This window comes from Zootermopsis nevadensis, unplaced genomic scaffold (assembly GCF_977971745.1).
Source record: "Zootermopsis nevadensis isolate Lab colony 2312 unplaced genomic scaffold, Znev_1.0 Znev_ptg000013l, whole genome shotgun sequence".
Lineage (NCBI taxonomy): Eukaryota > Metazoa > Arthropoda > Insecta > Blattodea > Termopsidae > Zootermopsis > Zootermopsis nevadensis.
In genome coordinates this window covers 3,958,408-3,983,002 of record NW_028259145.1, presented here as the reverse complement: position 1 = coordinate 3,983,002, position 24,595 = coordinate 3,958,408, and the positions used below count along the sequence as shown (strand labels likewise).

Sequence of the window (24,595 nt, the reverse complement as noted above, 5' to 3'; positions counted from 1 at the left end):
TGAGGAAAGTAAGCTAAAAACAGTTTCCATAAAATATTTCAGGGTTATAAAGAGGCTCGGCTACACCACCTACTTCCGTCAACAGAAAATGCATGGACATACCAGCAGGGTACTAGCTAAGAAACTGGTAACAGTGGCGTGGACTATTCATCAGGAACGACTACTGTATAATTAATCTTACCTTTGACCTCAGTGTCACTGGGGACAGGACTCGATGCATTTGATGTGCCATTGCTGGAGGAACCAGAACCCCGTCTGCGCTTGGAGGAAAGGAGGACACTGCGGTAGACATGTGATGCCGCTTGTGGCTGAAGGCGGTAACAACGCATGACTTCTGTGAAAGTTCTCTCACTCTGGGCCACCTGTTCAGATAAAAACTAATATAATTTTTTTTTCTAAATAAAGTTGTTTTGATCCAATGAATTCTTCTCAGGCTACCGGCCATGTCAGGTGGTTTAACGTAGAAAACACCGACAGAGCTAACCAGTGATTAAGGTTAGCTCACACTAAACTGAGTAGGTGCCCCTCCCCCCATTTTAACCTGAGGACAGAAGAATATCTAGCTTCTGAAACGTAGTGTTCTTTCTAAAATCACAATGGACACAGTCCCATTATTTAGCAATCCTCATTGAAACGCACCATCGTCAGTACCCTTTAAAATTTACTTATGAAAAATCTGTCATGACACAGCATTTTAAATGTGTAAATCCCAAATGCAAGCCAGATGAAAAAGATGTTCATATCACCATTTGCACTGCATGAAGAAGTACAAACCTTGCATATGACATACACCGAGCACATTAAGATCTGGTCCAGATGACGATCCTGCATCAGGTCTGTGTGGTGAATAATGGAGTGCTCAAAACATGTCCAGATCTTGCGTTTGAGCTCCATGTCCCTTACGATAAGATGAAGACACATTTCTTGTATGCGAACTGAGGCCAAGTGATAGAACTGAAATTAAAGAGAAACTGGCATACTAAACACACACACATCAAAAACATTTTGCAACAAAACACACATTTCTCAAAAACACATATATTATATGGCGTTAAAAAGAAAACAGACTAAATGATAAAGAAGAAAGGATGAGGAAGGTGCTACAGCCTATTTTAAGGTAATATTCCAACATTCACGTGGAGAGACTGAGGAACTCAAATCATGGAAGCCACCTTCTAAACCAAAACATCCTGAATACAATGCTAGAATCTTAACCATGAGGCTGCAACATTCTGCATCTCCATGTTCAGAAAATACATAATGGAATATGCTATAATAATTTAAGATAAATTTCAAATTGATTTAACCACCTATCCCTACCTTTCTGAAGAACAGGCCTAAGGATCCTGTCCGTTTTGGCTTCTTGTCTTTACTTGCCGTCTGTTGTTGCTGCTGGTTTGGTGACAGCTGTAGTTGCTGTCTGTTAGGCGATATCTGCTGTGCAGCAGAAGGCTGTGGCTGTTTCAGTGTTCCTGTAGGCTGGGCCTGAATGATAACACTTCCAGTACCAGGTACGTACGAGATGGGAATGTAGCGCTGACCATTCTCACCTTCAATTGCTGTAATAATTTTGACATAACCTATACTACTATAAGAGCACACGTACATGTAAACCTGATTTTTTTTTACATATAAAACAAAAAACAACAAAGTTCCATTCCAGTTAAAAGATAAAATGCAAACTGGCATTTCAAAAATAGAACAAACTGTTGTCTTGCAGAGCAAAGGCAGGGCCTAATGCTTTTGCATCATAGAATATTCTACCTTTCAATGTAGCCTGCCTGCCAAGAAGGCTGAGCACCATGCATTAATGTTTCAGACTATGCAAGTCAACCATGTGGAAACAAACCTTTTGTCAAGTATTAATACTAAAAATTAAAATAAAATGTTCATACACTTCAAATTTCGTACATAACATGCTGTAAGAAAAACTGAAATGGTGCTGTACAGAGTCACAGTGACATCAACATTTACATTCGTTACCACAAACTGGAGTTTCAGAACCACTTCCATTCTTAATATTTTATGTCTGTAAATCTCCATTTATACATCAAATGCACATATTTTTCAGCAAAGGATGCCAGAACCACAAAATATAGAAGATAAATGTAAAGCCAATGAGACGTAAACTGTACAAAATTTGTACTGCATGCAGCCCTGAACCAGTTAAACTCACTTTGTATGTTAATAGACATAGTTTTTGCTGATGTCTGTAGAAGAGACTGCCCAGGTTTCACTACAGATGTCCTTATAACATTACTCAGGCCAGGTCCCTCTGAAAACAGCCGTTTTTTTGCCAAACTCGACACTACTGGTGATTGAAATCTCTCTGAAACTGATGATATTGGTGACTGAGGAGGATCTGCAAAGAGATGAGATGAAAATATATCTTCTCAATATATTCACTGCACCGCAGGAATCTATCTTCAAAGACAATTGCTTTCACTGCTTGGAATGGTGTCATGCCTTCAAATCAAAGTTATCACAACACAAATTTTTCACCACAAACACGCATCACCCACATATTCTCTGCAACAAATTTCTGGCAGCAGAATCACATACTTGTTAACTGAAGCATGTAGAATTTGAACTTGGATGCTGAGTTGAGCATTTTCTTTGTTTCAGGTTAAAAAAGTTCTGATCACTTTAGTTCATTTCTTAATCCTTATTTCTGAAAATATCACTGCATTCTAATCTAATGCAGAAACTGACAATTAAATGAGCAACATGTGCAAAATTAGGCTACGCAGCTGGACAGGATGTGTTAATTTGATTTTCCTGTAGCTGTAGTTCATAAGCAGATCGGATCATTTGACGATTTTGTCCAGTATACATGGGGTCTATCAGAGTCAAATATTTGAACAAACACATGCAATGACTGCTCAGCCAGCAATGAATGCTTACAGAAGGGACAATTTACATTTAATTCCCAGCAAAAGCAAGAATGTTTTACATCCAGAACTGCTACAGAATCTACCCAGACCTCCTATGGATGGTGCATTAAGAACTTGTCATAAGCCATACACATTACAATGGACTTCCACTGTACTGAACAACAACAACAACAATTATTTGCACAATTTCTACTCACTCTTGATTTGACTGCCAGAGCCATCTAACAGCGAAGCAGTGAATCAGGAGAGACTTGGGTGAGAAATAGCCACTGAATTTTGTTTACAAAACATCTCGTATCATGCCTGCAAGGTTCTTTTACATGCGTAAATCTACGACATGGGACCGCCAGCTTTACCCCCCCCCCCCCCCCCCCAAAGGAAGTTGTGCTATAGATTTTATCTACCTTAAAAAATCCACCGACCTCGGCCAGGATTGAACTCGCAAACCTTGAGTCCAGTGGCGAGCACGCTAACCACTAGTCCGAGGGCGACCCACTGTACCCAATTCACCAAATTATCAGCCTGACATCTAAGTTTTGTTTAGCAGAGGCACACAATGTGAACCAATACAACTTTGTGAAAGATTGTACTCCATAGTAAAGACACCTTTTTACACTAAGTACTTACTCTGAGTTGAGGCTGTCCTGTCAAGTCCTGTTGTGAGCCTTCGGATTACTGGGTTGGGGCACGGTACCGAAGATGTAGTGTCATCCAACTGATTAGGCAAGCAAACATCTTCACAAGATGGTACTGGCAGTCCAGATTTGCGGATATTCTCCCAAAGCGGGCTCCCACTGCGCCATGCCAGTGTCTCCAAAATCTTCTCCTCTATCTTTAACAACCATAAGACACATCAAAGGCTGAAAACCTTCAATCATTATATAATTTCCAACAGTGTTGGATCAAGCCAAGTGCTGGGTCACAGATGAACCGCCAACAAATAACTGAAGCTGCCATTTCAGACATTTGGCAAACCTAAGTGGCAGTAACAGATCCATGAGAGTGCTGGTAGAATGATGACTGGCAGAGGAAAATTGGAATACAGGTAGTTCCTGATTAATGGGATGGTTGTATTCCACAAAAGTTCTGTGCAAGCTATAATTATGTTAATTAGACAAAGATGCCACATACAAATTAATGAAAATAAATGAGTGGTGCATTCAAAGTCCAAATTTTATTAACAAATTTTAAATTTTATTATGACCATGTTTCAGCTAATAACATATTTATGAACATGTTACATATAATGTTTATAAATGAGATTAGACAAATGTATATCATCACTGTAACACTATGTGGATAAAACTTATATTCAGGCCAACTGAAATATTAGCAATACAACTGAAGTTTGCCAGCTAAAGTTGCTATGATAGAAATGGAACTTATAAAAAAATTCAATGACTTAGAAGATTGAAGTATTGTTACAGATCAAATCTTACATGAGACGGATTTCAGAAGACCAGAAGGTATTAAACGGAATATACTCTAGAAAGAAACACAGAGATGAGGCTGAGGTCGAGCTGTGATGTCAGAAAAATATGTTCTGATATTCTGCACTTATAACAAAGAGATTTTGCCACTTCAACTTTCTAAAATATTTTAACACAGTTTAGATTTTAAACTTTTCTCTCAAACAGTTGCGAGTACTACTAGCTTCTGAAGGACTGTTCCATAGAATCTCTTAGTATATTTTATGATCCCTACCTAAATATGTCTTCATTTGTACTGTAATTTTCCCAACAAAGAAGTATTAGGGGACAAGAACAAATGAAACATATTTCATATCATTGTTAATAAATGGGAAGCTGTAGAATGAGAAAATTTTTATACAGTAACCAGTGATGTCTAAAAGGAACTTGAAATGGGCTGAAGAAAGAACTGGATCCTCCTCTATCATTAACAATATGAAATACAACACACATTTTACTAAGCAGTGGCAGTACAATTTTTCACAAAAGTAAATAAAGATCTCAAAGTCTACAACTAGAAATTCAAGAAAGGATTTTTTGAACACCAAAGTCACTAACATGGTCGGCTACAGGCAGGATGTCGAAGTTTCATTCTTGGGAGGAGTTAAGCAGCCAGAGCATGGGTACCACCACTAACGACGAGGTTAAGAATATATCAAACAATAGCTGGCACATGCCTTCATGGAGTGGCAGGGTAACTGAACTCTGTATCATCACAATATGTTCCTAGCACTGGCTCCCATTACAAAGTGTCATGAATTCCTTACCATGTTCAGATGTTTCACCATATCCCGCGACAGCTGATCTTCCACCTTCACTATCACTTCGATCACCTTGTAAAAGTAATACGCCTCCAGGTTCAAAGCTTCCAGCACCCAAGGGAAAATCCGCTGGGAGTTGTACGAATAAATCACAATTTCCAAGCAGCAAGCAAACAAAGACTGATGGAACACCTCCTGTTCCAGGAGATTCTTGAAAAAACAAAATTAAAAATTACCTGTGTTGCATGCATACATTACAGAGTGAAACCTTATTAGTATTTATACTTATATTTTCTTGTCTATGAAAAAATTTAAAAACAGCTCAGAGTTTAAAAATGCACCCAAAAGCACTCCTGAAAAAAATCTAAAATGTGATTCCAGGCTGATAAAGATCAGTGCCGGGTCTGCATGTAACCTAATATTTTCTGAATACTAAGTTTATTTGCATTCACATATAAACATTTTCTAATTTGTGGCTAATTGTTCAAATCTCACCAAAGATATCACAATTTCAGGTAATGGGAAACCTAATCCAATCTATTCAAACCACATCATCCTGTAGAAATAAAATGAATGTATCTGAATTCAATAACTGGTTTTTAACCAGTACACAACAAAGTAGTTTGTATCAGAAACTTTATAACTGTATTACTACTTAACATAATATAACATTAAACACATCATGTTTCAATGATATGTAATCATCAGGTATAGCACTTCTTCTTCTATGGCTCTCCGGTCCGTATTCGGTCCACGGCCTCCTCAATTCTCCTCTTCCATTCAGTCCTCTGTTAGGTCTGTCCGTCCGAGGCTTTGATTGAAGTTTTGAAACATCTTCCTTTTTACGGTGCAAGGTTGTTAGCCTTGTGACCAACCCCCAACCTGGAGGACCAGGGTACCTGTCTTAGTCTGACCTCTCCCCCTCGACCAATCTGGCTAGGGAGGCCCTACCAGTAGCTATGCTACCGCCAGCATAGCTCTTGGGATCACTGAGGTACTCAAGCCCCACCACCACGACAAGGTACTACCAATGATACATTATAATTAGTCAGCCTTAAGTTGCTTAAACATGTCTAAATAGTAATTAAGTATAATAATTGATTAAAACCACTTATATAATGAATGTCATATTCTATTATACAAATTAGGAAACCACATATTAAATTACACTGTTAAAAATTGTGTCAAATTTACACTTTGTAATAGGGGATTTAAACCTCTGTCCTGGTGGCATAAGGAAGAATATCACCATGCCGAGGCACAATTTTTTGCTCAATTTATATGGAGCGCACACAGCCAAAGATGCTGCCTTTTGAAGATGCTGTATTTTACTCAGAATCTTGAACATATGGATGGTAAGGCACGGTCACAAAGACTCTGCAAGGCACTTTGGGAGTAAGGAGTAAACAGTTGATAAATTTGGATTTTACGGCCGAGCCATACATGAAGCTGCTGTAGCATAGACCCGCCACCAGTGAAGTCAAAGTATTGCCCTGATGTTGGTGGCAGCAAGGACCTCTAAAGTCTGTAAACTTCTATCAGACTACTTACTTAGGATACTTAGATGACCCGTTCTTCAATGCCTGAGCATCTACGGGTCCCAACTTTTCGTTTGCTCGATCTATAGACATTCGGTAGGACTCCTTGGACGAGTGATTAGCCCGTCACAAGGCCTCTACCTGTACACAGGACACCACAAGAGAGAGAGAGAGACACAGACAAACATCCATGCCTTGAGTGGGATTCGAACCCACGGTCAGAGTCCAAGCGGCACAAGGCCCACGCCTCAGACCGCGCGGCCACTGTTACAGCTACCAGACTACACAGCACAACAATCCAGAAGACAGCCATCTTCAGACTGCTGTAAAAATCCTGCAGAACTATACCTCCAGGAAAACGGATTGAGAGGATCGCAGGTGGTTGGGCCTTCGAGACTGTCAAATAACAGACTTGGCATGATATTACCAATGCTGAACTTAAGGTTCTCATACCATAGAGTTTTTTATGAGTACTAACTACTCAGCTCTGCAAATATACTTTTCTCCAATTCTTCATCACTTCAACTCTCTTAGATCCAGACACTGCCCTCAGCACTATATTCTTTAATACTAGGAATTTATGTTCTGTCCACATAAGAAACCGAAATGTTACATCAACAGAAAACACAACCTGAAATTCTAGCTTTATAATTTTTCCTGTTTAGGGTTTTAGTGATATGGGATATGTAAAACTATATAACACAAATCGAGCAAAACAAATAAAGTTTGTTAAAATAAATACCGTGAGATCTAAGTCAGGCTTCTTTTTCCGCTCCTCAACTAGGATGTTCTCTAACAGCTTGTAGTACAGGCTCTCTCCAAGCTGAAGCCGTTTGCGTGCAAAGTCCATGTGCTTACCGGGGTGATCATCAGTGTGCTGAGTGTAGCGAGTACAAAATAGATGCCCCATTTCCCTCACCCACTCCTCAATCTTTTCCTTTGGATCACAACTACACGACCTGCCCAAAAACATAAATTCACACATATCACATGTGGAGGATACTTTCTCAAATGCAGTTTGGCGCTTCATGAATACGGCTAGGCTATGTTCCTAAAGTTGTAGGCAGTACTGTTGACACTTTATATAATGAAATTGCATCTTATTTCACATCAGACATGTGAGAAACGTGTAAAGCTGCTACTTCAATATTAATAATACTAATAGCCCCTTCCGAGTGGTAATATGCAGCCAGTTTCATATTTGCATCCGTTAACAGTTCTGTGATGTGCGATATCATAAATATAAATTTTTTCGCTCATTTACGAGAACTATAAAAATTTGTTGTACGGTTTAACCTAAAACAAAACAATGAATTTACTACCAAGAGCAATGTGCATGCAACTAATGGTTTTATAGTAATGGCAAGCCTGATAAAAATTTCACAGTGGTTATTTCTATGCAACAAACTGTTACCAAGAAATGAGCATACCTTCAAAGTCATTTCACAGAACACAGGCAACTCTCGGTTTACGAACGAGTTCCGTTCCAAGACGTTCGTTATACGTTTCTGTTCGTTATGTGTATCTTACATTCCTGAGCTTTTATGATACGTATTGTATACGTTAGCATCCATTTTAAAGCACAACTACACTTAACTGTCTAAGATAACCTAGGCAAAGCAAGTGATGATCCTATTATATTATAATACGGGGAATCACCGATTTCTTTCCCATGAGAAAACATTCCACGTGGCGTGGCACGTAAACCAAAGTTTTTTTTTTTCGTTAGAGCAAATGTTCGTAAACTGAGAGTTACCTGTGCTCTCAAAATACATATGCTAGCTATGAAGTAACCACAACTTTTGCAAACAAAGTTGTACAGAATTTGGTAATATTGTGTGCAACTGATATTTCCAAAATCTGTTGAACTGAGGTGGAACAATAGCAATGAAACGTACCAAGCACGCTGTATCGTTAAAACACATACCTAAACAATTCAAGAAGGGTTTCACTAGGACCAGCTTGCCGCCCTGCGAGCAGGGTCTGCAATCGACTCACACTCTGTGTGGCTGTAGAAACCGGCGTAACATTATGCTGCACGTCCTTGCTCTTCAGATACTTGCGTCCTGTCAGTGGTGTTGACGGAGCCAACTGCTGCATCTGCAAACACAAATTCACTGTTATGAATATGTTGTAACTACAGCTTCATGTGGTACCAGTACCTGATTTTCTACACACATTCATGGAAGTCACCTTCCATCCAACAGAATACTACTGTAGCCTAGTTCATCCACATAAATATTTTAATTTTATTTCAAGACAGTGATAAAGCACTTCTCAAAATTTTACATGTTAGTAACATTAATTCAAACATGGTTCTGAAGAGAAATAATGGATACCTTTTTTAAGTATCTATTTTATCAAATGGATTAGGCTGTTAATATAAATGTTGCTAGTTTATCGCCAAATACTAATAACCAAATCTGTAGAAAAACATACATGCTGTACCTCAACGATACACAAAATTTTAACCAACATTCTTCTGTAAATGTTACTGACATATGCAAACAAAGCTACTGGGGATCATCAGTGAGGATTTTTATGTAATTAGTCAACTACTGATCTACTTCATCTGATACTGGAGAAAAAATTAGAGTTCAACGGGACTGCACGTCAATATTTATAGACTTCAAGACAGACTACGAATCTGTTACGGGAGAACTATTATAAAACATTCTCACTGAATTCAGTATACCAATGAAATTAGTCACATTAATTAAAATCAAGATGGCTGTCTTTTGGGTTGTTGCGCCATGTAGTCTGGTAGAAGTTTACTAACATTCCAGAGGTCCTTGCTGCCTCCATCAGAGTGCTATGATGATGGACGTATTACACTTTTAAATGTATTAATACATGGCGCATATAAACTTAATGCCCATGAAATGAGTTAGTTCACATCAAAATTTTGTAAATAATGACCACTAAAACATACTTACACTTACACTGTACTTTTGGTTTCCTGCTCTTTTCGCCTGAATCTTCTCTGTGAATTCTCCCATTCCACACATCTTTGTTGGGGTGCCAATATCTGTATTTGCATCATCACCTGCATTACACAAATAACCACAAAAATAAGAAAACACAACAAAACCAAAATATCAGTACAATTGCTAAAATATAATTTTCAAAGACATTTTCAGAATGCTATTATTATATTTTATATACCTCAATGGCCTTGATGCCCTTTTACTGTAGATACAAATCTACAGCTACAAAGCTAAGTGCACTGGAAATACAACAAAGTCACAAATTATTTTGTCTTGTATTCAATTAAATATTAGACGTACAAGGAATAGTCTCGAGATCTATACTGCAAAAATTTTGTATAAAATAAGCCTTTCCTTTTTTAAAAGAGAAAACAAAGTTTGATGTGTGACTCAAGTAAAGTAGGAACCAAAACTGAATTCTCCCAAAAGCTTTCAATATAGACCCACAACTCCAAATGTAATTGGCACCCATCAAATACTTTCAGAAAAGAAACGTGAGGATAAATGCACACTTCTCCAATATATATTCATTCCATGTACTCTGCACCAAAACTGCACAAAATCATAAGCCAATCAATCGATTAACACAGCTGTTTCTAATCCACTGTTAAAAAAAATCTTCCTTGGCAAAAAGTACCAAACAAAACTTTAACAGCTGGAAACAAAGAAGTTAAATTGAGTGTCAATGAGGTTGAATGGGCTAAACATGGACTAAAATTAAAAAGATTACTTCAATAAACAGCATGACATAACAAACATGGATTTTGCAATACAAGTAAACAGTAAGGTTGGTGACGGACAGGTAACATATTTTACCGACTTGCCTTCGTTGGACTATAAGAGATTAATTTCCATCTTAAGAAACTGCTGTGACAATGAATATGTCACTAACTGGAACATTTTATGTCCACTACGGGAAACTTTTGTGCCAAAAATCACCTGATTAAACACAACAAATCTCTTACCTAAAAATATTCTCTCATCAAAATCTCCCTCACTCAGAACATACTCTTCATACGCTCTGCTGACAGCTTTGTAATTGTAGTCGAAGCGGCCCTGTTCCAAGATTCCACTCAAGCTGGAAGCATCACCTTTCAAAACCTATAATTAATATGGAACAACATACTAAAATCCAGAAACATTATTATACCATTCAACAGGCATGCGCACATATATGCATAAATGGAATTGACACATACACTGCAAATTCTCCAGCCTGGCTTTAGCCAGCCCAAAAGTGAGACTGTTTAATCAATAATTTTTTTTATCAACAGGAACAAGTAACTAGCCACTAATACCAGCTGAAAACATGATGGCAGGAAGGCAATGGATGAATGTGACTACAGCAAAACTTTGTAAAATTCTTGCCCATTTCAAATTGTGTACACGGACCATATTAATAAGAAATAATTAAATAAGAACCCACAACTTCCAACATGGTGTTCCACAACCTTTTCTCACCCATGGCATGCCCTGATTTGTCAAAGACATAATGGCACACCATAAAATGTCACTTCATGAAAAGAGCGTACAAAACTAAACATTGCCATAAATATGTATCTAAACATAAATATTTTCCCTATGAGAAAGAATACAAAACATCACGTACATTGGATAAAACTATTAATGATAAAAGATAAGAACAAACTTTTCTGAAATATGTGTAAATATCCAATTTCTTACAAAAATTAACAACATACCAAAAAACTTACGGTGGCACACTGGTCGCAGAACTCTGCTCTAAGGTACAGTGCATTACTAAATTCTATAAATCAAACATTAAGCTTTAAATACAAATACACTTACACCTGTGTCTAACAGTTTCTTTATGTGAATCTTCCATGAATACTCCTTAATGCCTTTTGCTTCTACAGGGATCCCATCATGCTTCTTGCACAGGTGGTCTATAATACATGGTGCCTGAGAAGGTGTAGTATATTCTTGGTCGAAGAAGTTTGATGGAAGTCCTAAAAAGATTAAGAGAAAGGAAATGTAAATTACACACCACAGATAACACATGACACTAAAGGGGGAGAATGTTATAAGATGCAAATAACTGCAGGCCAGTAATACTCCTACTGTAGTTTCCGGCTGCTTAAAAGTTTGAACAACATAAAGAGACTTCTGGACATATAGTTTATTTAATTTTAGCTTAATCCCAATGTAAACATCAACACATTAAGATCGATGTCTTCTGGGTTGTTGCGCTGTGTACTGTGGTAGATGTTTACCAACGTTTCAAAGGTCATACTGCCTCCGTCATCAGAGTATGAAGATTTCTGTCTTCTGGGTTTTTGCGCTATGTAGTCTGGTAGATGTTAACCAACGTTTCAGAGGTCATACTGCCTCCGTCATCAGGGCGATGAATGAGCCAATCGAGCGGAAAATGCTAGGTTTATAGGGACCAGACAGTGAATGGAGTATCCGAATTGTAGCCAATTGGAGCTGGTGTCAGATGAGGCGTGGGTGGGGACCAATAGGAGAGTGTGGGCATGTCATGGTATGTGTGAGAGATATGGCGAGAAAGGAGAGAGAGGGATCGAAGAAACAGCCCTAGTGAGGGCCTCAGGGAGGTAGTATGACCTCTGAAATGTTGGTGGACATCTACAACACTACACGACATAACAACCCAGAAGACAGCAATCTTAATGTGTTGATGTTTACATTGAGATTAAGCTAATCCTGAAAGTGTAATTTTCATCATCTTGTAATTGTTAGAAAGGCTATGAGGGTTTAAAAACTGCACAAGTAGCCTACAGAAGGCCAGTAAAATAATCCACGTGCCTTTAGTTCGAATGTTAGACTCCTACACCGTACATTTTAAGTGAAACTGTGTTTTGTTCAGTTACAATGGGGTCACAGGATTAAAAAATTGTAAAAATGAGTATGTCGTTGTATAACATATAAGAACCACTGTTTTAGGATAAGGGACAAAATGTCACACCAAAAAATTACTTTAAATTAAATTACTTTACAATATTTGCATGCTCAGTGCGGACAAAAGTACTTCCAATCTGGACATTCCAACCTTCATAATAACACGTATGTATTTTGCTTACAGTAACATGTTTCACGTGTAGTTCTCAATGTTGACATTTTATATAAAGAAACTTTGAGATACTTCATAAAATTAAGATTAGGTACAATATGTCATACCAGGAAATTTTGGGTTAAGAATTTCCCGTCGATCAGCAAGGATGGCATTGGCAAACATCAGGTCACAGCAGGCTAGTAGCAGATGATATGAGTTGACTAGATCATCACTAACACCAGGGAACTTGCCCTTGACGCACACAAACAATGTCCAGCAGAAGTCAAATACTTTGGCTGAAGTACAAGGCATGCTTCTGTCAACAGAAATGTACAAATTTTTATTAGGGTCATAAAAGATGTACAGCACAAGAAAAGTGTGCTTTATGGGAACGTTCTGTCAAATCTTTTAGATAAAAATAATATGCTGCCATATATCAGAAGCTCTATGACCTGTTTCACATCAAACTAGTCAGATGTGGCATCCTTCATAATAATGTCATCACCACCCTTGACGTTAACACAGTGACCAGCAGCCACATAATTAAGCCCAGAGCTTTTGAATACTAGGCCAGAATGTTAACCCCAGCTCGGAACTTCCTTGGCCACTGTCAAAAAAGAAATAATGATTACTCTCTGCCTTGGGAAAGGACCAAAGCACTGGGCCCCCCCTTTAATACTGCCAACTTTGGGTCTGCATGCAGAAAAGACAGGGTGGGAAATTACCAATTTCATAGTATTTACATCCATTAGATTTCACAGCATTTGAATTAGTAAATACAGAAATACCGATTCCAATTTATCAACATATTGAAAAAGAAACCGAGGATAATCTTGTCTCAAGGTTTTTGCAGCTGGAGTCCAATGTAAACTTAGCTCTTTGGGGGATAAGCTGAGGAGGATGTTTGTTATCCAACATTTCATCTGCCATCTTCAGGGTGAATGTTCACCCCCATGTGGCTCATCTCCAAAAGCTTTACAAGAATTATTCTGCTGAAAAACAGGGGCATAAAGGCAGGCTTGTATCTCTCATAGCAGACACAACATCTGACACTTTAACCATTATTAAATCATCATAAATGATAAATATATCAGTAGTGGATACTAACCGCTGCTTCCTGGACCGTGGTTGGCGTGGCTGGTCTTCGGTAGAATTGTAAAACATATCAACAAAAATTGGCTGATACTTCTTGAATATGACCATGGAAACAGCGAAGTTGCGCTCTAGCCTGTCGATTTTGCTGCGGAACTCTGATGGCATGCTAGCCATGTCTGCCCACTTCTTGCTCTTGCTGAAGAATTGGATCAAGCTACAACAAAGTTCTTACTATTATAAACAGTCTAACAGCGTGCATTAACTGGACAGTAACACCTTACCTTGAGATATATCTAATAATCACCCGGCTACTTGGAAATTTTAACATGAAGGTACACAAGAACAGTTCCCTAGTGTACCCTATCCTGAGGCAGATGAATTCAGTCAACATTCTCACACTCTATTTCTCATCCATCTAAGCCAAGGTCTCTCACATGCTCTCTTCCCTAAGGATTTTAAAATTTGCATTTTCTCTCATGTGATAAATATCCTGCCCATGTTGCACTCTAGGACTTGATCATACTAATATCTCACGAAGAACATAAATTATACTCATCTATGTTGTTCTTCAGGACTGTAATGCTGTGTGGACTTGTAGGTAAAGTAAAGAAAGCTAACCCACTATATGCCATGTAGGCGCTTGGGGGAGAGGAGGTATAGCTCTTACTGATTCTCGACTTCGGCACTAGATGGGGCGAGTAGTCGGCATCACGCCCTGGGCGTGCTTTACCTCCAGGAAAGGATCCCAGTACCCATTGGACAGGAGGCTGGGTGGGCCCCAGAACCAGTCTGGATGCAGAGGCCAGAGGAAAAATCCTCTATCCCTGTCAGGAATCAAACCCCTGTTGTCCAGTCTGTAGCCAGTCACTATACTGACCGAGCTATCCCGGCTCATCGTGGACTTGTAGGTAGATACTAAAATTTTAAAGGAAAGTACAACCTCCACCTTCTGTCCTGAAGTTAACACAGCATCACAACCTAAGAATAACTCTTCACCACTTGGGTGTAGGATCAAATATCACATCACAGAAAACTACAGATTAAATTACAATTCTGTGTGTTTTAACCCTATAATAATCAATTACTGTATTCTAAAGTCATCCAAGTAGGTATGCCCTCTTGGCTGAATTCTTGACAGGTTCTCACTACTGTTACCTTAATTTGCAAAGCCTGAGGAGTCGTGTAAGGCTGACACAGTTTCCTTCTACCATGGCTCCAGACCTCCCCACAGTGGGCGTGGATGATTTGCGACATGCCACATACAATGCACAGCCTAGCCAGTGAAGCTGGTCTCCCTGAAATGGAAGTCAAGAATCAAGGTGTACTCAACACTCAAATTAACTACATACAATAAACTCCCATTTATCAATTTGCAGATTATCCACCTTATGGTCATGTGTTGTGGAAATGCATCCAAAAATCACAAACACACTTACATCAAACAGAAAAGTATATAAAACACTATTGTTCATTCACAGGGTTTGAAGCAAACTATATTCCTGTCAATTATTACAACCAGCAAGAAGAATGGATGGACAGGGAGATTTTTTAAATTTTTTTCCAGAACTTGAGGCTTTTCTGAAATGATACCATAGGAAACAGTGTTGTTAGACAATGCCCTTCTCATTCAAGATACAACATACTGACTTCGGACAGTGACCTCGACTTCGGACAGTGACCTCGACTTCGGACAGTGACCTCATCATTGTAAAGTTTCTGCCCCTCAATGTCACAGCCATAACATAGCCCACAAACCAAGTAGTAATTACATTCAAGAAACAACACATGGTCTTCTGCGAATCTGGGAATGCTAGTTTGATAATTAAGTTTAACTTCTTCCAAAACAAGACAATAATCTATAAGGGTCACCTATGAAAAAATCAGGAAGCCTGATATTCCTGGCATGGTATGTGCTATGTGAAGCTTTGAAAATATCAACAAAGATTACACTGAAGAATGGCTACAAAGTGACAAGTGAGCTACGCTTCCAGCATGATAGACACTAACACTGCTAATGTTGCAGGGAGGGGAGGGGGAAGAAAAGGTTAGGGAGGATAGCGCATTAGTCATAGCTCGTCACTACAGAATGATGACACCACTAGACTTCTAAGGTCAAGAAATATACTGTGTATTGTGAGATTCAAGTTGATAAGGGATGCAAATGGCCACTTATAGATAACTTTATCAATTTTTAAAGCAGGTGGGGCACCTAAAACAATAAGACAGGAACCTCTCAACACATAACAGGAATAAAATGTTCTATATTGATAGTAAGGTTTAAAACAATGACATTAATGACTACTATACAAAGAAGAACAGGTTTCTTTAATCTAATTAACAAAGAAAAAATGTAGGCTTATGAACACTCAGTGATAACTGAGGAGAAAACTGTAGCAATCACCAATATATATAAAGTGAAGCTTTCGCGGCGATCGAAGTTGATGAAAGACTCTCGGGAAACAAGTCAACTGACGCGGCTTGTTTCCCAAGAGTCTGTCAAAAAACCCTGAGGATGAGAGCAGAGATGGCTCTCGAAACGTTGGCGGAAGAAATGGTTCATTCACCATTCAGCCACCTGATGCAGTTTGTTACTCGGGTACTTGTGGGTTATCGGGAGAAAAAGGATTTGGTTGAAGATAATTATTTGTGGTTCTGTAAAAAGTTGTTTGGTTTTGCCCTTTTGTGAGATTCAAAACGAGCATTTCTTTGTTCATGACCGAGTTATGATAACTTGGAATCAGGATGTTATAATTTGTGTCTTGACTTGTTCTGATCAAATAGTACTATAACTATTCTTAGGCTGTGGAAGACATGTGTAACTTGATGATTGCTGATAAAAGATTGTCAGGTAACAGTACTTGTGGGTTATTGGGACACATCGCTTCAAAAATAGGTTAGGTTAGTTGTCATTTATTAAAATAAAATATAATAACTTTCAAGTATATGTCATTTATCCACACACTTTAACCTAACCTAACCTAACCTAACCTATTTTTAAAGTGATGTGTCCCGATAAGCCCCAAGTACTGTTACCTGACATTCTTTCATCAGCAATCATCAAGTTACACATGTCTTCCACAGCCTAAGAATAGTTATAGTACTATTTGATCAGAACAAGTCAACACACATAAATTATAATCTCCTGATTCCAAGTTATCATAACTCGGTCATGAACAAAGAAATGCTCATTTCGAATCTCACAAAAGGGCAAAACCAAACAACTTTTTACAGAACCACAAATAATTATCTTCAACCAAATCCTTTTTCTACAACACATAAAACAAAATTTCCATCCTTCAATATGCATGATAGAACACAACATTTCTATTCTAGGCAAAATACACACTTTGGTTCATTGAACTGACTGCTCAATCCACTATGAAATCACAAACATTAAACATTCATCTAATTACAGACTTCCCTCAATATGCTGAACAAAATATTCATTTCTTTAAATGTACACAATGGGAAAATTGTTCTCCTTGGTTAAATAGAAAATATATTGATTACAACACATACAAAATGGGGTGCTGTAAAACAAAGTTCCTTAAGGTTCAGAAGTTGGTCCTCTTATATATCAATGCTCTACCAGCAAACCATAATTCTTGATCCATGCCTACATTCTTAGCTGATGATACTATTATTATTTATCATTTTGATAGGAATGACTTTCAAATTTCTATTAATGAGGTCTTTGCTAGACAGAATAAATGGTTTAAAGTAAAAAAAAAAAAAAAAAAAAAAAAAATGAGCCAAATTTTGACAAAAGAAGAACAAAGCTTGTATTAACACAAATAAAGGTTACAATAATAAACCTGAAGAAGGAATAACTAAATTCCTTGGCTTATAAATTGAAAATAACTCAAATAAAAAAAGCACACTGACCCCAACTACGTTCAGCATGCTTTATCATGAGGACAGTCATGCCACTCACTCACTCTATGGTGCAGGATATTCTTTGAGAAGTCAACTGTATACTTGGATTGTCAAAGAATAGCCCACTTTCTTTAATGAACTCGAAGGTTCATCACCATGTTTACAATAGCCTGCCACCAGACTCTATCCTGAGCTAGGTGCATCCAATTTGCTCAGTCATATTACTCTTCAAAATAGAAATTTGTTTATATCCATTCCATCACATAATTTGGGGTTATCTGCTGGAGAAATTCAACAGAGAGCAAAAGAGTACTTAACCATTGTTGATGTTCACTGCAGAAAACATTGTTATTCTGGCAAACATATACACTTGGCTTTAATTATTAAAGTTCTGCACAGAAAGTGAATAAATTCTACACTGTTCTACAGTGGGACAGTTTTACTGTCATATGATTTAACGCTTTAGCGGCGACGTAACTGAATAAAATCTTCTCGGGCGAAAGCCGCGTCAACTGGTTAAAAGAAGAAACCGACGTTTCAGGAACCATCTCTGTCCCCACCATCAGGGTTCTAATGTGACTGGATATTGCGGTCATTTCCTGGTGATGGGGACAGTGATGGTCCTGAACGTCGGTTTCTTATTTTAACCAGTTAACGAGGCTGGTCGCCCAAGATTTTATTGAGCTTTACTCTTCTATTCTACTGGATCGCCTGCTACTGACATTCCTCAATTACAATAGTTCTTTCAGTGCTACTGCAATTAAAGTTCATAAGAAAACTGAGAATACGAAACAAACAATTAAACATGTACTATACCACAAAATAATAAAATTTCGTACTATGTGCAATTCGTAAATTACTTCCACTTACCTCCAACGTATAATTTTGTCGTATTGTTTCATAACTGTGCCAAGCCTCATCAGCTGCGTCTTTATCCATATTTAAATTCACACACAATTCTTGATGTCGTTTAAATACATTTTCGTCTGCATCATCTAGTAACCCCATTTTTCACGACGTTAAACCTTAACAAAACCTAAATTGCACACCCACTCCTCACGACACAACCATACAAGACCAACAAACAGGCCACAAGTGGCGGGAAACCTAGCCTTATCATTACGTCGTAGAAAATAAAATTTTATTGAAAATATTCGTCTAAAGGAAAAACACTTCTAATATTTATAAAAAATTGGCATCCTGAGTTTTATTTGTAATTCTTGTCCTGTTAACGCATATTTCACCAAACGCAAATTAATATAATTAATACGGTACCACCATTCCAGACAAAAACGCGCCAAACAGAAATGTATTCGGAAATATTTTATTTCCCATAAGGAAATGCCAGAACGAATTGTTTCTTTTAGAGTAATTTAAGATTTTCCACAACATATATTTCAGTAATACATTATTTGGTTTACATTAAAAAATAAGTTTAACTGTATAAATTACCGGCCAAATTAAAATTGAACTTCTTTCCGTGAGAAACATATTCCATTCTGTCAAATGCATTATGTTATTAATGTGGAACTTATTACGTACTCCTGTATATTTTCGGTTGTATAAAAAGTGTAAACATTTCCATTCACGTTTTTGTTGATATTATACATTGTGAATGTAATAACTTGGAAACGAAATATTGGATGATAGGTTGGCAACATTAAATGAGAGAAATTCATACTTTCATGTTGCCTATCATGAAATAGGCAATGGATGTGCTTTAAAGTGTCGAAGTAATTTAAAGGCAGTAAGATAGTGAGATGTAACTAAATGTTTATAGCTGGAATCGCTTCGTAAAGTACAAGTTCTAGAATGGCTTTTCCCAAGAATTTTGCCAATATCATAAAGACTTGGTTAGAAATTAGAAGCAGTATTAATTTCTTGCATTCACGGAATATCAGTTGTTTTCACACACCTTACAGTAAATATTTGGCAAGAGAAGCTCGAGTTATGAGAAAAATGCTGGGAGAAAAAACAGAAAAGTATGTATTTTATTGTTTTAATTTATAATCTGTAAATATTTGGTGACCGAAGGAAGCTGTGCTACGGTTTTCAATCACCCTTCAAAATCCATCGACCTCGGGTGGGTTTGAAGTCGCGAACCATGGGTTCAGTAGTGAGCACGCAAACCACTAGTCTACCAAGGTCGTCTTCAGTAGTATTGTAAATTAATGGAAGTTTCACCTTGAATATGAATGCAGTTACATTCCTCCAAAACATTTGTAATCACCTACATTACTTTTCAGAAACAGTTGAGAAAACCACAGTCCACCTTTCACTGCCATGAAAAGTTTATATTTTATATTTACTGGCTTGATTTACAGTTTTGTTTTTCTTACTAAAGGAAACTGTGGTACAAGTCTGATGGAAGCACCAGTCTTCCAATACCAAGAATGAATGTTGCAAAGTGTGGTCAGAATCATCGAAGAATTGCAGTTCTTAACAAGCTTTTCATGAGACATATCACGGATATGATGGCATCGGGCGAAGTTGGAAATGAAATACTTGGCAGGGGTATTGAAATATCCAGAGTATGAACCATAATATTTTATACAAGTTATTAATATATTTATAATCAATTTGTAACATGTTCTAATTTTCACTTGCCTGTATTTATTACCAGGTAAAAGTGGCTCCTGATTTCAACAAAGTAAATGTATTCTGGTTAGCCAGAGGTACAGAAAATGATGTGGAGGTGGAGAGTATTTTGAAAAGATCTGCAGGGCATCTGCGCCATCAGCTGTCAGAACTTCGTGTGATGGGTGTTGTACCATATATAGAATTTGTCAAAGGTATATAATTTCTCATAATTCGCAAGGGGACCCGGTCGATTGTTACCCTCTGATTCAGCTATGGTTTCGATGTTAAGACAGTGGACACTCCTCTGACTTCCTGGCCAAAACTTTTTTAAATACACAGTTTTATTTTCCACTTACTTTACTGTTACTCCAGTAAATTTGATAAAACCAGTCACCCTCAATTTGTGTTCATTGTCTCAGTTGACAGTACTTTTGTGTATGGTGCATGAACATGAACATAGGAAGAAAATGATAAATCAGTGCAAAGGCTTAAAAAATAAAAGATTTTATGGCCTCAAAAACCATTACAGACATGTTTATAAAAAAACTATGATTCAAACCCATGTTCACATTCAAGACTTAGAGGAGCATAGTTGGTCTTAATGTGATATGACAAAAATTAAATTATTACTATCTGTGCACCTAGTAACCATCCCTAGTATGGAGATAGTGTTGAAATTGATACGGTGTGCTGTATCAATCCAGTGTTCAGCCACTAATGTCATAAGTCAAAGGAAAAAGATGGAAGAAATGGGAAACAAAATATTTCAAGGTCTTTGGTCCAAGTGGTGCAATACAAATCCAACAGATTGCAGTGCAACAATGGTTTGTTTTGGAGCCTTTGATCGGCGATAACATACTCAGGATACCATTGATAAAGCAGGCTTCTAGCTGTGAATATGTGCCCATGCTATTGGCTTGAAGGTTATTAATCTCTTTGAAGGAAGAACCAGTCTTTTCTGTTATTAAGTCTGTGTTTTTAAAATTTGTGGTCTAGCGGTTAGAACGCTGGCCTTGTAATCCTGGGGTCTCGGGTTCGATTCCCGGCGGTGCCCGAATTTATAACTTGTATTGGGCAAGGCCGTGGTCTAGGCAACACGGAGTTTTCCTCCGTGGCATCCCAACAATTACTCCATTCACACACAGAAGAAGGCAATGGCAAACCACTTCTGGATCATCTGCCAAGAACGTATATGAACAGGTCCCAGTCCGAGAAAAGGATGGAAGGATCCTGTTCATATGGACCTGTCGTCAGACAGAACACTAAATAATAATAAATAAATCCAAGTTATTCTGATGAGCCATTTGGCAATCACATAGCATCATTCGCCATAACCATTGACAATCAGCCTGCCCTAAGTACCCCCTTTTTTTCCCCCTGGGATTATCTGTACTAGGGGTATTGAGAGTGGACCTGGAGACCTTGCTTAGAGGTTTGATTTTAACCTCTCAGAAAACATAAATCCTTCTCAGGTAGTAGTTTGTTGTGGGCTGTTTATACCCCTTGGGATCTGAAGTAGTTATATTTTAATTTTTTGTGTGGTTGATATTTCCCTCTGAATTAGTTGGCTGATATTGATATGCCATGCCTCCATTGAGGTCTGTTAAAATGGGATTGGGTGCAGAGTCAAGTATATCCCAATGGAAATAATTTGATTATTTTTTGTAACTGTGATAGACTTTTCTGGACATGACTGTAATATTTTCAGTTAGATTTCAATAATATATTTGTTATATTTTATCTTCACTAAGTTGGGCTATCTGTGTGCTTATCCTTCCACCTCCCTTGCCAGGCAATCTTATGCCAAATCAAATTATTGACCTGAACCTCCCCCTTGGAGGTTTTTAGGCAGGGGTGGTTCATGGATGTTGCCAATGCAGCATAACCACAAATATAATGAGTAAACCTGTATTTGTTACAGACACACAATATGCAAAGGTTGTGGAGGTAGAGAGAATTCTTGCAACGGCTGACTTTGGAGAAGATTATGTACCTGTGGGCGCAGGCTGTCAGCTCAAGTCTGAGTTCACAATGCACACTCACTTGCCACCTAACATAAAGGTGTGATGACTAATTTGCATTGCATGACATTTTTGCTAATCAGTAGATTACCGTCAAACAAACCTTATGTCTGTGAATCTTAATATGAAACCAGCGGTCTTATCTTATTTGTTATTGCATAAATCATATTTATATTTATTAGGGAGGTGGCCCAAATTAGATTAGATTTCTATTGCAGTATATTGAATAGCAGTTCTGTTCCATATTAATAAGTCCTAGGATTGAATCCTAGCTTGGTGACTGGCTAACCTGACTCAAGTTTTTCATAGTTTTGCTTAGTCCCATGAGACAAATGACAGGATGCCATACAGTATGCTATAGTCGGCACAGTAGTTTTTGGCCGGTGGAGGAGCTGGAGGACGGGCCTAGTCTGTGTACCTGAGGTGGCACGGCCAGTGCATTTCTTTTGTTTGGGCGTTCAGTCTGATAAGCACCTCGGCGCAGTCAGCATTTTACCATCACACAAGTGACTCGTTCCTAGCCTTCCCCTTGAAAATTCCACCGGCCAAAAACTACTGCGCTGACTATACATATGCCTCCTTTAACACCCTTTCCAATTCACTATTCATAATCCTTCCATCTGATTTCATAATTCATACAATTGTCATAGCATCATTAAATAAACAAGGGGCCAAATTCAAAAATGGAATGTCAGCCTATTACCCCCTGTGAATTTATGGAAACGTATTTAGTGTACTGAGCTGCTTACAACTGAAAGTACATTTGATGTGGTAGTGCACCCCGCTTGCTCATATGTTTGGTGTTTTAGTCTCATATTGAGAAAGTGGAGGATGAGATTCCTGAACCATCACTTCCACCCATGAGGATGGATGTTTTGGGTCTACGACATGAAGAAATAATGAACAAGGTACATAGCAATGCATACACTGTATCTTAGATATGGACATGATAAGTTATTTTCAAGGTATATGATGACACGTGAATTTCAAGTATTATTTAGGATAATGTGTGGCTTGCTATATGGGTTTACTGAAAATAAGTCGAGACACCTTTCAGTAAAATGACTGACTATGGGCAGGATGGCTAAAGTTTGGTTCCTGGTAGGCTGGCTCTAGGGCCCACCTAGCCTCCTGTCCAAAGGTTACCGAGAGCACCTCCCCCATCATAAAGCAACCAGAGCATGAAATTGGCCACTTAATTCTGTCTATATAGCCATTACCAAATTTTGTGTTTCAAGACCATGGAAGGACTTCATCGCTCTAAACACATGGTTGTAAGTATGATGCTGCTTGTATGGCCAGCACAAGGTTATTTGGCATTGTAGGCAAAATTTTAACCTTGCACCCGTAGATTGAAGTGACTCAGAGATGGGATTTTATAAGAACAGGCAATTTATTCACCATCAATTACATGATTTTTAATTATGTGTATGGATGATAATTTTGCTTCTTCCTACAGATAAGGAACTCGGTGAAAAAGTCCCATGCACTCCACAGACATGATGTCAGAATTCCATTACAAAACTTCACAAACAGTGAATCAGTACAGCAGAATCTTGAAGATGCTAATCATGACATTTTTAATTTGAAGAAGGAAGATTTTACCAAGTTCTTGAAGAAGAGGCACTTCTTGCATAAGAAAGCCCTTTGCAGCAAAAAGAATTACAGACCAGAGTTGGAACTGCATGAGAATGAAGTTTTGGAAGGTGGCACAGTAGTGTCAGATTTTTTGGACAGTGTTAGAGAAGAAAAGGATTATGTAGATGACAGTGAAGATGTAAAACTTTAGAATGATTAATAGAGAACTGAACATTTTCCAGTTATAAAGACTGAACCATACATGCATTATACCTTGTATCAAAAGTGACAGGTATGGTGGCAGTTTTAATTTTGTGATCTTTATTATTTGATGTAAGTAGGTACAAATAGTTTGTCTTAAAATATAAATATTTACAATCTATACAACAAAAATGAAGTGCTTGAAATTTTGTAAGGTTCATACTGTTAACATAACCACTGTCTGTGCAGAAGGGAATGTTGTGTTGAAAGATTTACAGTTTGTCCACTTAAATGTTTATGCACCACCAAAGAAGTCTCGGTAATAAATATGTAACATATAATAAATGCAGGTGCCCAGTATAGGCTGCACTACATCAAACTATTACTATACTTTGATTCTGGTGTCCTCTACTTCACTGAATTAAATGTACTTCATGAATTTTACTGAATCCAATGGCAGACGTGGAAGTGGCCAAAGAAACATTTTTTCCCTCACCTGTTAGACATTAATATTGTGAACAGATTCCTACTAACATCATGTGGTGCCTGAACACATAAGAACTT

The 24,595-nt window shown here is 37.9% G+C and overlaps 2 protein-coding genes across 8 annotated transcripts in view; one reads left to right on the top strand and one right to left on the bottom strand.

The window, feature by feature from the left end:
- Window positions 1-18,872, bottom strand: part of LOC110836958 (retinoblastoma-like protein 1) — a 36,864-nt gene extending 17,992 nt beyond the window's left edge. The window contains exons 1-16 of one of the 6 annotated variants that reach the window (XM_087348445.1): window positions 18,522-18,647; window positions 15,212-15,353; window positions 14,931-15,070; window positions 13,789-13,989; window positions 12,806-12,996; window positions 11,456-11,616; window positions 10,615-10,750; window positions 9,599-9,708; window positions 8,590-8,762; window positions 7,405-7,621; window positions 5,131-5,334; window positions 3,522-3,726; window positions 2,177-2,362; window positions 1,321-1,580; window positions 775-954; window positions 182-362 (exon numbers count right to left, since the gene is read on the bottom strand). In XM_087348445.1, coding sequence (XP_087204571.1) covers window positions 182-362; window positions 775-954; window positions 1,321-1,580; window positions 2,177-2,362; window positions 3,522-3,726; window positions 5,131-5,334; window positions 7,405-7,621; window positions 8,590-8,762; window positions 9,599-9,708; window positions 10,615-10,750; window positions 11,456-11,616; window positions 12,806-12,996; window positions 13,789-13,989; window positions 14,931-15,070; window positions 15,212-15,247 — 2,581 coding nt within the window. In that variant the 5' untranslated portion in view covers window positions 15,248-15,353; window positions 18,522-18,647. Of the gene's footprint in view, window positions 1-181; window positions 363-774; window positions 955-1,320; window positions 1,581-2,176; window positions 2,363-3,521; window positions 3,727-5,130; window positions 5,335-7,404; window positions 7,622-8,589; window positions 8,763-9,598; window positions 9,709-10,614; window positions 10,751-11,455; window positions 11,617-12,805; window positions 12,997-13,788; window positions 13,990-14,930; window positions 15,071-15,211; window positions 15,354-18,521 lie in introns of all 6 variants that reach the window. The other 5 variants (XM_087348444.1, XM_087348441.1, XM_087348440.1 and 2 more) reach the window with 5 other exon arrangements.
- A 463-nt stretch (window positions 18,873-19,335) lies between these two features.
- LOC110836950 (uncharacterized) lies at window positions 19,336-24,413 on the top strand. Of its 2 annotated transcripts, XM_022078700.2 has the most exons (6): window positions 19,336-19,633; window positions 19,996-20,182; window positions 20,275-20,443; window positions 22,153-22,292; window positions 23,062-23,160; window positions 23,712-24,413. In XM_022078700.2, the coding sequence occupies exons 1-6, from the start codon at window positions 19,464-19,466 to the stop codon at window positions 24,039-24,041; spliced, it is 1,095 nt and encodes a 364-aa protein (XP_021934392.1). In that variant the 5' UTR covers window positions 19,336-19,463; the 3' UTR covers window positions 24,042-24,413. The 2 variants fall into 2 exon arrangements, with proteins under 2 accessions (XP_021934392.1, XP_021934394.1); XM_022078702.2 differs by lacking the exon at window positions 19,336-19,633 and having other exon boundaries at window positions 20,002-20,165.
- Window positions 24,414-24,595: the final 182 nt, after the last annotated feature.

What these genes read in the sequence shown, in the direction of transcription:
- LOC110836950 (XM_022078700.2), top strand. Translation starts at nt 19,464, where the DNA reads ATGGCTTTTCCCAAGAATTTTGCCAATATCATAAAGACTTGGTTAGAA. An exon ending in CTGGGAGAAAAAACAGAAAA is followed by an intron (nt 19,634 to 19,995) that starts GTATGTATTTTA and finishes TTCTTACTAAAG; the next exon opens with GAAACTGTGGTACAAGTCTG. An exon ending in GGGGTATTGAAATATCCAGA is followed by an intron (nt 20,183 to 20,274) that starts GTATGAACCATA and finishes ATTTATTACCAG; the next exon opens with GTAAAAGTGGCTCCTGATTT.